This window comes from Perca fluviatilis, chromosome 12 (genome assembly GCF_010015445.1).
Source record: "Perca fluviatilis chromosome 12, GENO_Pfluv_1.0, whole genome shotgun sequence".
NCBI lineage: Eukaryota > Metazoa > Chordata > Actinopteri > Perciformes > Percidae > Perca > Perca fluviatilis.
Window position 1 is genome coordinate 38,772,438 of NC_053123.1, and position 14,952 is coordinate 38,787,389.

At 44.2% G+C, this 14,952-nt stretch overlaps 1 protein-coding gene across 1 annotated transcript; it reads right to left on the bottom strand.

Annotated features, from left to right (window-relative positions):
- Nucleotides 1-1,567: 1,567 nt before the first annotated feature.
- Nucleotides 1,568-14,845, bottom strand: LOC120570382 (tripartite motif-containing protein 65-like). The gene is made up of 5 exons (XM_039818699.1): nucleotides 14,247-14,845; nucleotides 13,977-14,150; nucleotides 4,480-4,653; nucleotides 3,809-3,855; nucleotides 1,568-3,685 (listed from the first exon to the last, which is right to left on the bottom strand). The coding sequence occupies exons 2-5, from the start codon at nucleotides 14,045-14,047 to the stop codon at nucleotides 2,988-2,990; spliced, it is 990 nt and encodes a 329-aa protein (XP_039674633.1). The 5' UTR covers nucleotides 14,048-14,150; nucleotides 14,247-14,845; the 3' UTR covers nucleotides 1,568-2,987.
- Nucleotides 14,846-14,952: the final 107 nt, after the last annotated feature.

The following is a 14,952-nucleotide window of genomic DNA, read 5'->3' on the forward strand; positions in this document are numbered from 1 at the left end:
AAAAAAGAGTTTAACAAGAGATGTAGAAATGGAGAAAATGCCCTCAGATCTCACATAATTATTATTTATATAATATTCTGTTTCTCTTCTTTGTTTCTTTCACTTTAAACAGCAACAGAATAAATTAATAAAAAGGAACACATGTTGGTTTATTTTAGCTTTATTTATACAGGAACTGTATTAAAGTACTAAAGCACTCAAGTATTTCCATTTATGTTACTGTGTACTTGTACTGCGGTACAAACAAAAGTATCCAAACATTGAGAAACAATAAGAAATAAAACCCTTAGAGCATGAGGACTATGGTTAACTGGTCCTCAGATCTCTGCAGGGTAAATCCAGACAGCTAGCTAGACTATCTGTCCAATCAGAATTTTCTGTTGCACAACTAAAACTACTTTTGAACGTCCACATGTTCCACCAAAACAAGTTCCTTCCTGAGACTATTTAGCAGAGGCACCGTGGCTCCGTCCAGAGCTTAGCCCCGCCTACGGTGATTGTGATTGGTTTAAATAAATGCCAATAAACTGTGGAGGAAGGTCTGGCAAAGTGAGATTACCCTACAATAGTGTTAATTTTGTCACCTATTTTTTATTTAGTCTTAGTCTTAGTCTTGTGCCAAAAATGTTTGTTAGTCAAGTTTTAGTCGACTAAAAGTCTCGCCATTTTAGTCAAGTTTTAGTCAAAACATTTTAGTCTTTTTTAAAATAAATTATTTCTGATAACCATTTCAGACAAATAGTTATAAAAATAAATAAATGCTATAAAGTTATATAAATAAATATTGAGCCTCTTCCTTATTTCACCAGTAAACGACAAAAACAACCACTGCATGAGGAAAGGATATTTTACAATAAAATAAATGCAGCACGAAACTGGCGAGGCGTATTTCAAGTGAACGCAACATGTGTTGTTTTTCAGACAACGGCAGCTGCAGACTGTCGTACGTCTCGTGTTGGAAATAGAGACAAACCTTTACACCGTTTAGCTGTCAGCATTTTAACTGTGTTAAATCCAACTGCTAGCTAACGGTAGGCTAACGTTACCTGCTGCCAAGTGGTGTTAACTAGCGCCCCGTGCAGCGATATTTCGATTGACTCTAACGTCCGATTAGGAGCATCAGAGAGAAGCGCAGGCTAGTCGGTCCGGTAGATAACGGTCATTAGGGCACCTGTCGGTGCCGTAGCACCGGGTCTCAGTAACAGCTGAATATTCTATCTCATGATGAAAAAGTAGACGATTGTAGACGAAAATGAAGAGAGATTTTATCTTAGTTTTTATTTTATGCCAAACATTTTAGTCTCGTCTTTTTTCGTCAACAATAATGCATGTTAATTTAGTCTTAGTCAGCGTTTTTGGACATTGGCGCAGTCTCGTCATCGTCTCGTCTTAGTCATGGAAAAAAAAGGTCGTTGACGAACATATTTAGTCTCGTCTCGTCTGACGAAATTAACACTACCCTACAAGTGTATCTATCTCAGTGTCTCAGAAGTTAGGCTTCTTTGCTTTTTCCCACCTGTCGTCATGATTTGGCATAACAAAAGAACAACTGCCAGGATCATTGACATATTGATCATCATGTGATTTATAAAGGGAACATTGCCTACAGATGTATGTACGCACAATTTTATAAATCTGAATTTTTTTGCCTTACACCCTTTTTGGCTTTTGGGTTTACGTACACTTTTAGTACAGATCCTTTTTATTTATTTAACCAGGTAGGCCGTTGAGAACAGGTTCTCATTTGCAATGGCGACCTGGCCAAGAAAAGCATCAGCGTGCAGGACAACATACAGTTTCACATTCAATATAATACAAGAATACAGAATACAATAGGCTACATAACGTACAGATTAAGTAGGCATTACAAAGCTGGCGCAAGTGAGGTTTGAGTAAGAAGATGGATATGCGAAAGTGATATAGTAATAACACAATATACATGAATAAACAGTCTATATGAAGAGTCAAAACAAAAAAACTGTGCAAATGATGATCTAGTTAGTGATGTAGATCAGTAATATCACAGTATACATGAATAGACAGACTATCTAAATGCTGAAATGTAGTAAAGAGTCAATATACAGTTAGTGCAGATTGTTGTGTACAAAAATTGTGTGACAACAAAGTTTGGAGGAATAACAGTTGAGCATACCTGGGTGGATGAATAGTGCAAAAGGACGTAAACAGAATATGATAGCAGTGCGGTGAAGATGTGCATCTGTGCAAATATGCAATGGGGTATGACAGAGATAATGGAGTAAGGGGGTGCGAAAACAGTAACCCTGGACACTAATCCTCTCACAAGAGAATCAACAAGCCCTTTAATGATTGGGTGTGTCTCCAGACTGTTCCCCCACGGCACTCCATAACATTTTCAGGGATTAAATTTCTCCGTCGCTATGACAGATTTCCGTCAATTTGATTATAGAAATGCCATATCTGAGATCGATGCAGATCCGATGAGAAAAAAAAAAATGTGTGTGTGTGTGGCGGGCTGGCCTTAAAAGTCTTGAATAACGTTCACAAAGTTACACATTTCGTTTACAAAATGATGAAATAATTACTGTAACGTCCTGTGTGTGTGTGTGTGTGTGTGTGTGTGTGTGTGTGTGTGTGTGTGTGTGTACAATTTACTCCGTGTGACTGGGATATAATACGACAGTACAGGTACTATTTACATCAGTGTTTTTCTTAATGCTCTTGACTGTGGAGTGTGCGCGGACCATGGATGTAGCTAGGCTATAACGATAATAACGGCGTAACGTGGTGTTTTATCTTAAATCCGTGGACATGGTGAGAAAGCTCTGGCCCTAAACATCCAAGCTCGGGCGCAAATCCGTCAGTTGTCAGGAAAAAAAAACAAACGTCTGGCACCGTGCTACTAAGAAGCTAACGTTAGCTCGTCGGTTAGAATGGGCAAGTGTCTGAAGGTCTGGCCAGAGATGTGGACCAGCTGGCGGACGAGGCAGAGAGCAGTGGGGCTGAGGTTAGCACAACAAGCGGATCGACGTGCGAGTCAGTGTAGCGCTAATGAAACAGGGGAGCTGGAAGACTAACCCTGACAGGAGGAGACTCTCCATACTCCACAGGACACAGAGACACTGAGGAACCATATGACCTGAACCCCCAGGATAGAGAGGCTGAGTGAATGTGGTGTTGAAGGTGTGGAGGTGGATCAGTGAGTCAGGGGATACTCTGTAGAAGGACAGAGAGCCAGCAGGACAGTCCACATACACTGCTACTCTATCAGGGAAAGAGGGGGAGGAGATGGCTGCTACTCTACCAGAGACAGAGGCTACTCTACCAAAGACAGAGGCTACTCTACCAGAGAAAGAGGGGGAGGAGATGAATGCTCTTCTCTTATTGTGCCAGACAGAGTAACCATAATCATCAGAGCACCTCAGACTCCAGGACTGATCATTACATCCAAACACACAGTCATCTCTGTCTCCTCTCCTGCTGATTCCGCTGTAATTCACTGATATCTCAACCCCTCCACTCCTCTCAACCTCCCAGTAACAGCGACCAGTCAGACCATCTCTACACAGCAGCTGTTCCCAGTAGTCAAACCTCGCTGGATGATCAGGATATGACTGATCCTCCTTCACATATGTCACCTTCCTGTTGTCAGACAGTTTGAGGTTTCTGTTCACTGTGTTTGTGTCGATTGTGAGTTCACAGGAATCTGACGGAGAGAACGAGACACAACACAGCTGCAGTTATTAACCAATCAGCACTTTGATGATGACATCAGAGGGTTGAATGAGTGATGTCACAGTTCCATGAATGAAATGTAAAACAGACTTACACTTCCTCAGACCTGGTGTCAACCATCTGACTCCAGCAGGCTCCACCCTGAAAGGAGGAGGGGGGGGGGGCATTACATCACTCTCACACATTATTCTACAATGATGAAGGAACAGTCTGAAAGCTGGAGGAATACATCTCAAAAGTCCTGTCCTGAGGTCAGTAGGTTCAAGGTCCAGTTTTAATGTTCATGAACAGCTTGTAGAACATCAACCCTGTTGTCTACAGTCAATCTAAGAACATCAGTTTTTTACAGTATACACGTCTAGCTAGCTAACTAGCCAGCTATCCCACCCTGGTTTTTGGATTAGGGGGGGCACCCCCCCCCCTCAGCTGCTCGAGATCACAGCTATGATGTACCGTTACCTGTTGGGACACAGATGTTGTCCGTACCAACGGGTATAATATTACCAACATTTTATTAGTAATGTGTTATATGACTGTGTTGCAGGAATACATAACTGTAATTGCGTAACTTTTGTAATGCGTTACTCCCAACACTGGTATTATAAATATTTCTCAAAATGAAAGACAGTTTCTTTAAATGGCAGGTATCTGTCCAAACTGCAGCGATCTTCAACAACAGGGAATTATCATTTTAGTTGCCAGAGATGTTCTATTTGGAGACCTCCTACACAAATACCCCCTTTTATGTTCATCCATTGTTTATACCTGAGAGTGTCCAGTCTCCAGCGTGGATCCTTAAGTCCAGCCGACAGCAGCTTCACTCCTGAGTCTCCTGGATGATTGTAGCTCAGGTCCAGCGCTCTCAGATGGGAGGGGTTGGAGCTCAGAGCTAGGACCAGAGAAGAACAGCCTTCCTCTGAGATCAGACAGCCTGACAGACTGCAAACACACAGAACACATGTCACAGGATCTGAGGATACTGTGGGGTTACATTAACATTATCACTGATTCTTTCTACTCACAATCAAACACCCACTAATGTCCATCAACAATCTGACAACATTACTGGTAGCTCTCTGATTCCTGTCTGACATTTCAAGTTCCAACAACAGAGTGGGAAGAAAACAACATAAAATATGTTCATGGAAAGAGATTGAAACTAAATAAGTACAACTGTTTGAAATTAAATTGTCTCTGAAAGCAGAGACAATCTTAGGCACGTTACAAGTTTAACCATTAATGTAAATCAGGATTTAAGTGACCATCAGTTGAACAGGTTGATGAATCCTGACCTGAGATTCTCCAGTTTACAGTGTGGACTCTGAAGTCCAGCCGACAGCAGCTTCCCTCCTGAATCCTTCAGTTTGTTGTTACTCAGGTCCAGCTCTCTCAGACTAGAGGACTCAGAGCTGAGAACTGAGGACAGAGCTTCACAGCTTCTCTTTGACAGGTTACAGACACTCGCCGTGCCGTTCCTATCATGCGCTCCCAACTGCCTCCCATGTTAGACGCATGCGGGGGGTTAAAGACCCATGTGCACTTTTGACAGAGTAGGTATGCATTGACACTGTCCTCTTGAGCATCTGTGGCAAGCTTTAACTCATTGGTAGCACCAACAAAGTTTTTCCCGCAATCTGACCTAATCTGCTTTGCTGGTCCCCTGATCGAGAAAAACCTGTGGAGGGCATTTATGCAGCCTGAAGCAGTCATCGACTCAATCACTTCTACATGGACAGCTCTTGTGGACATACAAGTGAACAATATCGCCCACCTCTTGCTGTTGGCACTTCCACCTCTGGTCCGGCGCGCCACAACTTCCCAAGGCCCAAAGACGTCCAGACCTACATAGGTAAATGGAGGCTCTTGCTGCAGGCGCTCTGGGGGGAGGTCCGCCATCTGCTGCTGTTCCAACCTGCCACGTAATTTTCTGCACGTCACACATTTGTAGATAAGGCTGCTGATGGCTCATTTTGCTCCCACTATCCATAGGCCACTTCCACGCACAGCGCCTTCGGTGAAGTGCCTTCCCTGGTGTTTGACCTGTACGTGGTGATGGCGAATAAGCAACACGGCGAGATGATGCTTGCCAGGGATAAGGATGGGATGAGTCTCATCTTCAGGTAGGTTTGAATGGATGATGCGTCCTACACGTAGCAGACCCTCTTTGTCCCTCACAGGATGCAACTTCTTTAGAGGACTACTCCCAGGTAGGTCTTGTTTCCTTTCAAAACATGTCATCTCTTCTGCGTAGACCTCGCGTTGCACACTCTTTATGATGAGGTGTTCTGCCTTGGTTAACTCAGCACTTGTAACGCCTTTCTTGCAGTAGTGCCATCCAACACATTCTGCGTCCTGTGCTGGTTTGTGGAAGCTTTGTGCCACATGTAACAGTCGAGCTACAGCTCTTGTCAGTCGACTCCATGATGAAAAGCGTTCAAAACACTTAGTGTCCAGTTGTTCTCCTGAGACCTTTGTCGAGAACCCTGTGACCTTTGGACGAAGTTCCACATCCGAGTCTGGATCAACCAGTTCAAAGGCCATAATGTCTGATGAGGACTTCTCAGGTTCCAACAAAAATCTTGGTCCCACCAACCAACTGGTTCCTTTCAATTGGCTTGCAGGCTCAGATCTTGAGCCAAGATCAGCTGGATTGCTTTACGTGGCTACATATTTCCACTGACTCGGATGGCTGGACTGTCTGATGCGCTGCACGTGGTTATTCACATATACGTAGAACCTTCAAGATTCATTACTTATATAACACAACACAACCTTACTGTCCGTGAAGAACGTGATCCTGTCCAGCTTAAGCCCTATTTCCTCCCTGATCTGGTCTGCAATTTCTGTGGCCAACACTGCGGCGCAGAGTTCTAGTCTTGGGATGGTAAGCTCTGCCAGAGGTGCCAGTTTGGCTTTGCCGAATACGAAGCTGACTTCTGTGCGACCTTCGTCAGTTTCCACCTTTAAGTAGGCAACTGCTGCAATTGCCTTTACCGAGGCGTCAGAAAAAACGCACAGCTCTGTGCCTTTGGCCCTAATCAGCGAACATGTAGCATAGGTGCAACAGATGTTAAGATCATTAAGCTCTTGCAGTGCGTCCTGCCACCGTTGCCACTTCTCAAATTTCTCCAGAGGCAGAGGTGTGTCCCAATCTGTACCTTGAGAGACCAGTTCTTGTAGAAGGAGCCTGCCCTCGACCATCACAGGTGCCAGGAAATCCAAAGGATCGAACAAGCTGTTGCTGGTTGAGAGCACCCCTCTGCGCGTGAAGGGTTTCTGGGGCTTGGGAATGTTAAAGGTGAATGTATCCCTTGTCATATCCCAGGCCACTTCCAGACTGCACTGGGTGGGTAAGTTGTCAACTCCAAGGTCCAGAGTTTCCATACCCTTGGCTCGATCTTCCTTGGGAAAGGCATTTATAACATCGACCTTGTTCGAGGTTATCTTGTGGAGCTTTATGTTGTAACCTGCCTGCAGATTTTGGGCTCTCTTTAGAACATCAACTGCTTCAACTTCAGTCGGAAAGGACCGCAAGGCGTCATCCACATAGAAGTCTTTCTTAATGAATTCACGGACATCCATGCCGAAATCCTTCTCTCCCTCCTGTGCTGCTCTCCTCAACCCGTAGGTTGCCACAGCAGGTGATGGGGAGTTTCCAAACACGTGGACCCTCATCCGGTAATCCACCACTTCACTTTCAGGGTTGTTGTCCTTGAACCACAAAAAGCGCAAAACATCTCGATGTTCTTCCTGGACCAGAAAGCAATAAAACATTTGCCTAACGTCCGCAGTTATGGCAAGCGGTTCCTTCCTGAACCTAAGAAGAACTCCCAGAAGACCGTTGTTGAGATTGGGCCCCTGAAGCAAGACCTCATTCAGCAAGACACCCTCGAAGCGAGCACTGGAGTCAAAAACCACCCTGATTTTACCGGGTTTGTGCGGGTGGTATACTCCAAAAATGGGAAGGTACCACACCTTCCTTCCCTCTGGCGGTGGTGCCAACTCTGCATGGTTGTTATCCAAAATCCCTTGCATGAACTCCAGGAAGTCTTCTTTCATACTGGGTCTCTTCTGAAAGGCTCGCTGCAATGACATAAGCCGTTGGTGTGCCTGCTGCCTGTTGTTAGGGAGAGGCTTCCTTGGGTTTCGAAAGGACAAGGGTGCCACCCAGCTGCCACTTTCATCCTTAACAAACCCCTTGTCCATTAGCTGTAGGAAGTTCAAATCGTCGATTGAAGGTGCTAACTGATTGTCCTTTTCAGTCCTTTGGAAGACTGTTGCACCAAGGAGGTCCTCTTGCTGCTCCAGAGAACGAGGCCAAGGTAGAGAGCTGTTCTGCTGAAGGGTCTGGCTGAAATCCTCCTTAATTTTGACATGGTTCTCACAAGCACGCATATAACTGGGACGGCCATTGTCCATAAAGCATGTTTTAAAGGTTTCCACTTCGTTAGGGACGTGGGCTCCACCCAAGCAGACGTCACGACAATGACCCACCCAAGATCGTGCTTCTGGGCAAATGGAGCATTGTCTGGGCCATTATACTGCAGACGCACCTTGTGGACTTGGAGAATGTCCCTTCCTAACATTAGCAAGATGTCTGCAGCGTCATCGAGAGCAGGTATTTGGTCAGCCATAGCTCGCATGTAGCTGTGGTGGTACGCTGCTTCTGGAGTTGGGATTTCTGCTCGGCTGTTTGGCACATTATTACACTCTATTAGAGTTGGAAGGGCGATACTTAGCTCTCCTGTGAGTTGCTCAACCATGTAACCGTGAGCTCTTCTACCGGTCACATTGACAACTCCAACACATGTAGTCAGGAACGTTTGAAAGGCGTCAAAGAATTCTGTCTTGGCCAATGAGACGTTACTCTGATCATCTAAGATCACGTACATCCTTTTACTCTCCTCTGGACGACCTTCAGGATAAACATTAACCAGACATATTTTCGAGCACGACTTCCCTCTGAAGACTTTTCCACAGACTTGTGTACACAGTGGTTTAGCCGCTAGGATTTGTTCATCATTGGGTGCGGTGACTGGCTCCCCGCCATGAACCTCGGGAGGGCTCTGCTCTTTGGAGCCTTTTTGACCCTTGTAAGAGACCAGCTCCTTTGACTCTCTTGGAGCAGGACCAAAGTGCAGTGCAGCCACATGACGTTCACTTCCGCACTCTGCACACTCGATTGAAGCGTCACAGTCCTTGGCCTGGTGGAAGACTGAAGCACAGCAGCGAAAACACACTCCCTTGTCCCTGAGGAATTTCTTGCTGTCATCCAAGAGCATAGCTCGAAAGCTCTTGCACTTCTTTTTTTGTGATCAAATGTTTTTATTCAACACATACACAACCAACAGTATGTTACAAGTAACGGAACATACATGTAACACCCCCATTCCACACATAATAAAAAAAAAAAATAAAAAAAAATAATAATAATAAAAGAAATTATATATATATTCATATATCCATACCCATATATACACACACACACACACATATATATACACATATATATACATATACATATATACATACATACATACATACATACATATACACACATATAAACTAAATAAAAACTAAAATTACATTAATGAGTAAAAATTAATAAAAGCTGTACACTTAAAACAATATCAACCTACCCTCCCCAGGACCCCGTGGGCTGGCAACTGTAATCGCAGTCGGTCTTTTAACGTCTCTGCTAATAAAAGCCACATATCTACATTCACCTGTCCAGCACCATTGATACGAGCGGTTGAAAGTTCCATATAAACTATGTCTAGAAAGGTCAGAAGCCATTGCTTAATGGTCAAAGTGTGTGGGGGCTTCCAGCGCACCGCCACCATTTTCTTTGCAGCCGTGAGCCCGGCAAGGACTATCCTTTTCTGACATTTAGAAATCTGTAGTGAAGAAGTGTCATTCAGTAACAGAACTGGTATTGTCGCTAATACTGTCCCCGAGACAAATGTCGACAGTTCTGAGGCGACATTTTGCCAGAGCCGTGCAACAGGGGGGCACTCCCAAAACATGTGAAGAAACGTGCCCATGGTCTTCAGTGAACACAATGTGCATGAAGCGTCACCAATCATTTTCATCAGGCAGAGCTTACGAGGGGTCAAATAAGTCCTATGGACAAAATTATAGTGGATCTGCTGGTGGTCTGGGTTTCTAGAAGCCAATTTGACATTATTCCATACCCTGCTCCAGTCGAAATCTGGCTCTAGCCCTGGGAAATCCCTCCTCCATACTCTGTCTAGTGAAAGCGTCCGGTGTGAGGCTTCCCTTATATATTGATATAGAGTGGATACCATGCCCCGTGAATCACTTTTAGCAATGAACAGCTCGTGAAGCGGGTGTACAGGCAGGGGGTGCTGCCACGGTACGCCATGTGCCTTAAGAGCTGCTCTAAGTTGTAGGTAAAAAAAGAAGGATGTGCCTGGTAGGTTAAAATCTTCCTTGAGGGCTAGAAAGGAGCACAGCCCGTTTAAATCAAAAACGTCCCCTAAAAGGTGAATACCCCCCTTCTCCCATTGGGGGAAGGTGATTGGTCTACCCCCCATCAACAAACCGCTGTTATTAAAAATGGGTGAATAAAGATGCCATCTGGAGGAAGAGTCAGCTTTCCGCCGCCGCAAACCTCAACAAGATGCGAAATGATCGGACCAAACGTAATGGACACTGCCTAGCAGACACGTTCGCAAAATAGCACATCTGCCAAAGACCAAGGGTGCACCATCTTCTCTTCCATCCCTCGCCAGGAAACCACCGACTGGGGATCAAACCAGGTGACAAGCGGTGCAGGGTGAAAGCCCAGTAGAACCATTTAAAGTTGGGAACTGCTAAGCCCCCGCTCAATCTGTCACGCTGAGCAGTGGAAGTTTTCACACGCGGATATCCCTTTCCAAATAAATTTGGAAACCGCGGACTTGCAGCGCTCTCCCCAGTAACCAGAAGGGGGAGAGAGCGGAACCATGGAACTTACAAAATTTATCCTGGGCAATATGTTCATTTTAACGAGGGAGATTCGAAGCTTGAAGGTATTAGGCAAACTCGCCCCCATCTTTCCAAGTCAGCCAGAGCTGCATTCAGCACGTCGGTATAATTGTGTTTAACAATGCGATTCAGAGAGGGGAATATATCAATACCTAGGTACCTAAACTGTTCAACAGATGGAATAATCGCAGGCAAAGCAGTTGTCTTAGCTGCCTCATTCAGAGGCAGTAAAGCCGATTTTGACCAATTAACTTTAAAACCTGAAAGCGCTCCAAACTCGTCCATTATCGTTAAAAGGTGAGGGGTAGAATGTAGAGGGTCTTCAAGGAAGACCAAGACATCATCAGCATAAAGTGCCAGATGATGTTGTGTGCCTTTAACAGTGATAGGTTTTATAACTGATGAAAGTCTAATCATCTGTGCCAAGGGTTCGAGTGAGAGCGCAAAGAGACTCGGGCTTAAAGGACAACCCTGGCGAGAGGATCTCGATATCGGGAATAAAGTGGAGCAGAAGTTACATGTAAGCACCATCGCTGAGGGGTTTGCGTATAGCACCTTAATTAATTTTATGAAGCCCTCTTCGAAGCCCATCACAGCTCTTGCACTTCTTAAGTGCGTGTGGTTTTTTATGTATGGGACATAGCGTGTTCACGTCTTCTGTTTGTTTCCCCTCTCTATCTGTAGTCATTTCCTTGTTGTTCACACTTGTCTTCTTGTAATTGAGATTCCCCATTCTCTCCTTTTTCAGAGCGGGTGCAACTGTATTGGTCACATAAAAACTTGGATCGTTTCTTGCCCTGGCTTGTCTCCTTACAAATTCAGAGAAGACTGAAAAGGGTGGGAAAGATACCCTGTGATCTTCCTTATATTTTGATCCAAACGTCATCCATTTATCCTGCAAATGGAAGGGGAATTTTTCCACAATGGGACTTACTCCCCTTGCTGTATCCAGATAGGCTAATCCTTGGAGATAACCATCTTCTTTAGCAGCTTCGAGTTCACATAGTAAATCCCCAAGTTCTCGAAGCCTTTGGTTATCGCGGTTGCCAATTCTTAGGAAGTTGTCCAGTTTCGCGAACAAAGCCTTCTCTATGCCCTCTGGAGCACCATAAAGTTCATCCAAAATGGTTGACGGACGTTGGCGGCTTTCATCCTGCGAGCTTGATGACTCGACTTGGGACCTAGCCATTTTACGAGCAGGTCGATTTGTTCGTGGGCCGAGAGATCAAGTCCCTTCACCACACTTGTAAATGTTGACTTCCAGCCAAGGAAGTTTTCTGGCTGATCATCGAATTTGGTCAAACCACCTGAAACCAGCTGACTTCTTATTAAAAACTTAGCTAAGTCTGATGTGTTGTTATTTAGATCCTGGCCAGGAGAGGGATTAGGAGCATAGTGGCTGAACACTTGCTGCTTTTTATGATCGGAAGTATCAACTTGTTGCCTTCCTTCAACCTTGATTTTTCGATGTAGGCTTTGAAATTGCTGACTGGCACACTGCTGGCTATCTAGCTTAGAGGTATGTTGGTATCCGTCTGGCTGACGTGACTCAGAGTGATGGAGATGTACCTGATGTGGGCTTGAGTGTTGTGGCATCTCACGGTCTCCATAAGAGTGCTGTGGTTTAGGACTGAGAGACTCCAATGCTTGACAAATGGAGCCACTCTCTTCATCCAACGTTAACAGGGCAGATGGCCTCTGTTGGCTTATATCAAACTGCTCACCTGGGTGAGAATCATCCTTTTGTGAGTGCCTTTCCACGTATTCACTTACTTTGTCTTGTGGACTTTGCGATGGTAAAGACTCAAAGTCCCGTATGCTTCCGTGAGAGCTTAATTCGACGGCAGCATTTTCCATGGCAATGGCCTTTGCAATAGCTGCCTCTGCTTCTGCCTCGTGCTTGAGTGCATCTAATTCTGCCTCTAGACGAGCCTTTTCAATTTTAATGTGTATTTCCTTTCTGACGAAAAAGGCTCTGGCATTCACTGCTTCTGCCTCTGCCCGCGCTGTAGCAGCTGCCACGTTGACCATGGATCGTTGAGAGTGTGTAGATCGACGTGCACTAGATGACGTGTGTGATTTTGCATCAGCGGTCCTCATATTGTCTTGTATTTTTGGGGCCTCATTCATTGAAACTTCAGACTGAGGTTCCTTTTCCGAAACCAACTTCTTCTCAGAGAACGCCATTTTACTATACTGTTCTCATCTGACATGAAACAGCAAGCTAAACTCGTTCCTTCAAAAAGTTTTCCTCCAATGAACAGGCGGTGTGTTGTACTTGGCAGGTAAGTTTAATGAAGAAAAGGTAAAACTGAAATAACAAAAACATAACAAAATACAGGTATTTTCTGTATTACCATTAATTTGTAAGTAACATCTTTATTTTAACCCTTTACAGGTTGCACCTTCAAAATGTCTTAACATACAGGTGAGTAAACAAATAAATAAAATCAGCACAAAACATATAATATGTCCCTAAATTAGGTCTTAAGCTATTAAATTAAATATACTCACTGGCGATGCCCCATGGATGAACAGAAGATGGATGGATAGAGATTGCATTAACTACATGTGCTTCTTCAAAATCACCGCAAGTGCAGCACAACAGGAAAAGCCCCACCCACAGAAAATCCGAATTACAAAATAAAACACCCACCTTCAAAATAAAAGCATTCTAAATTAAACAAACAGTCTCTTGTAACTTTTTTCATTACACCACAAAGATAAATATTAGTATTAAAATGTAACAAATAGTATAGGTGGAGTCTGGACTAAAATTAATTATCAAAAAAAAAAGGCTCTGATTTGCAGTTCAATAAACTAAGACATTTTAACTTGAGTCAAACAAGGATATGTTTTTCAGTACAAATAAAATATAAACTGTAAATCTTAGTAACTTGTGAGGAATCACTAAATCTGGTGATGTATAATCTCTTCTCAGCTCGTTAAAATCTTCAATTAATTAAAATTAACTCAGAAATAGTGTGGATCAACAAAAGTACACATTTCCATGCTTTGTCCCTCGTCCACTCTCTGTGTGTTCTACTTCTGAAAATAACAACAACCTTCGAGCTAACAAACTACAAGCTCAAAATGTCAAGTTTAGAAGAAGATGTGGATGGGGCAACAAGGCAGGCCTACTTGGTTCTTTCAGGGAATGATTGTAAAGATTTACCCCGCCGCCCAAGACCATTGTGATCGGTTTAAAGAAATACAAACAACCCAGAGAAATATGTGAAATCATTTTAACATAATGTGTAACCTGATCTGACCTGAGAGTCTCCAGTTTACAGTGTGGAGTTTGAAGTCCAGCCGAAAGCAGCTTCCCTCCTGAATCCTGCATGTTGTTGTTACTCAGGTCCAGCTCTCTCAGACTAGAGGACTCAGAGCTGAGAACTGAGGAAAGAGCTTCACAGCTTCTCTCTGACAGGTTACAGCCACTCAGCCTGAAGAGACGATAATAAAGAAAAAACAATCAAGAACTTGAAAAGACAGCAGAGTATTTAAGTAATGATATATGAATCCAACATCGCTGTACTTACAGAGCTTTTTTGGAAGCATTGACCACGGGCAGGAGCCTCAGAAGAGCCTCCTCTGAAGCACGGTATTTCTTCAGGTCAAACACGTCCAGATCTTGTCCTGATGACAGTAAGATGAAGACCAGAGCTGACCACTGAGCAGGAGACAGTTCTTCTGTGGAGAGACGTCCTGAACTCAGGGACTGTTGGATCTCCTCCACTAGAGAACGATCATTCAGTTCATTCAGACAGTGGAACAGATTGATGCTTCTCTCTGCAGACAGATTCTCACTGATCTTCTTCTTGATGTACTCGACAGTTTCCTGATTTGTCTGTGATCTACTTCCTCTCTGTGTCAGCAGACCTCGTAAGAGAGTCTGATTGGTCTGCAGTGAAAGACCCAGTAGGAAGCGGAGGAACAAGTCCAGGTGTCCATTTGGACTCTGTAAGGCCTTGTCCACAGCACTCTGGTAGAATTGGGTTGATGATTTACGTTCTTCTGCCAGCAGGTTGACTCCAGAGTTGGTGAAGGTCAGATGGACATGAAGAGCAGCCAGAAACTCCTGAACACTCAGATGGACGAAGCAGAACACCTTGTCCTGGTACAGTCCTCTTTCCTCTTTAAAGATCTGCGTGAACACTCCTGAGTACACTGAGGCTGCTCTGATATCGATGCCACACTCTGTCAGGTCTGATTCATAGAATATCAGGTTGCCTTTCTGCAGCTGCT

Excerpts from the sequence above, each read along its gene's own strand:
- LOC120570382 (XM_039818699.1), bottom strand. The coding sequence starts at position 14,047 with ATGCAGGATTCAGGAGGGAAGCTGCTTTCGGCTGGACTTCAAACTCCA. Across the intron at positions 4,654-13,976 it reads TGTAAACTGGAGACTCTCAG|TCTGTCAGGCTGTCTGATCT; the intron begins GTCAGATCAGGT and ends GTGTGTTTGCAG. Across the intron at positions 3,686-3,808 it reads GACACCAGGTCTGAGGAAGT|ATTCCTGTGAACTCACAATC; the intron begins GTAAGTCTGTTT and ends TCTCTCCGTCAG.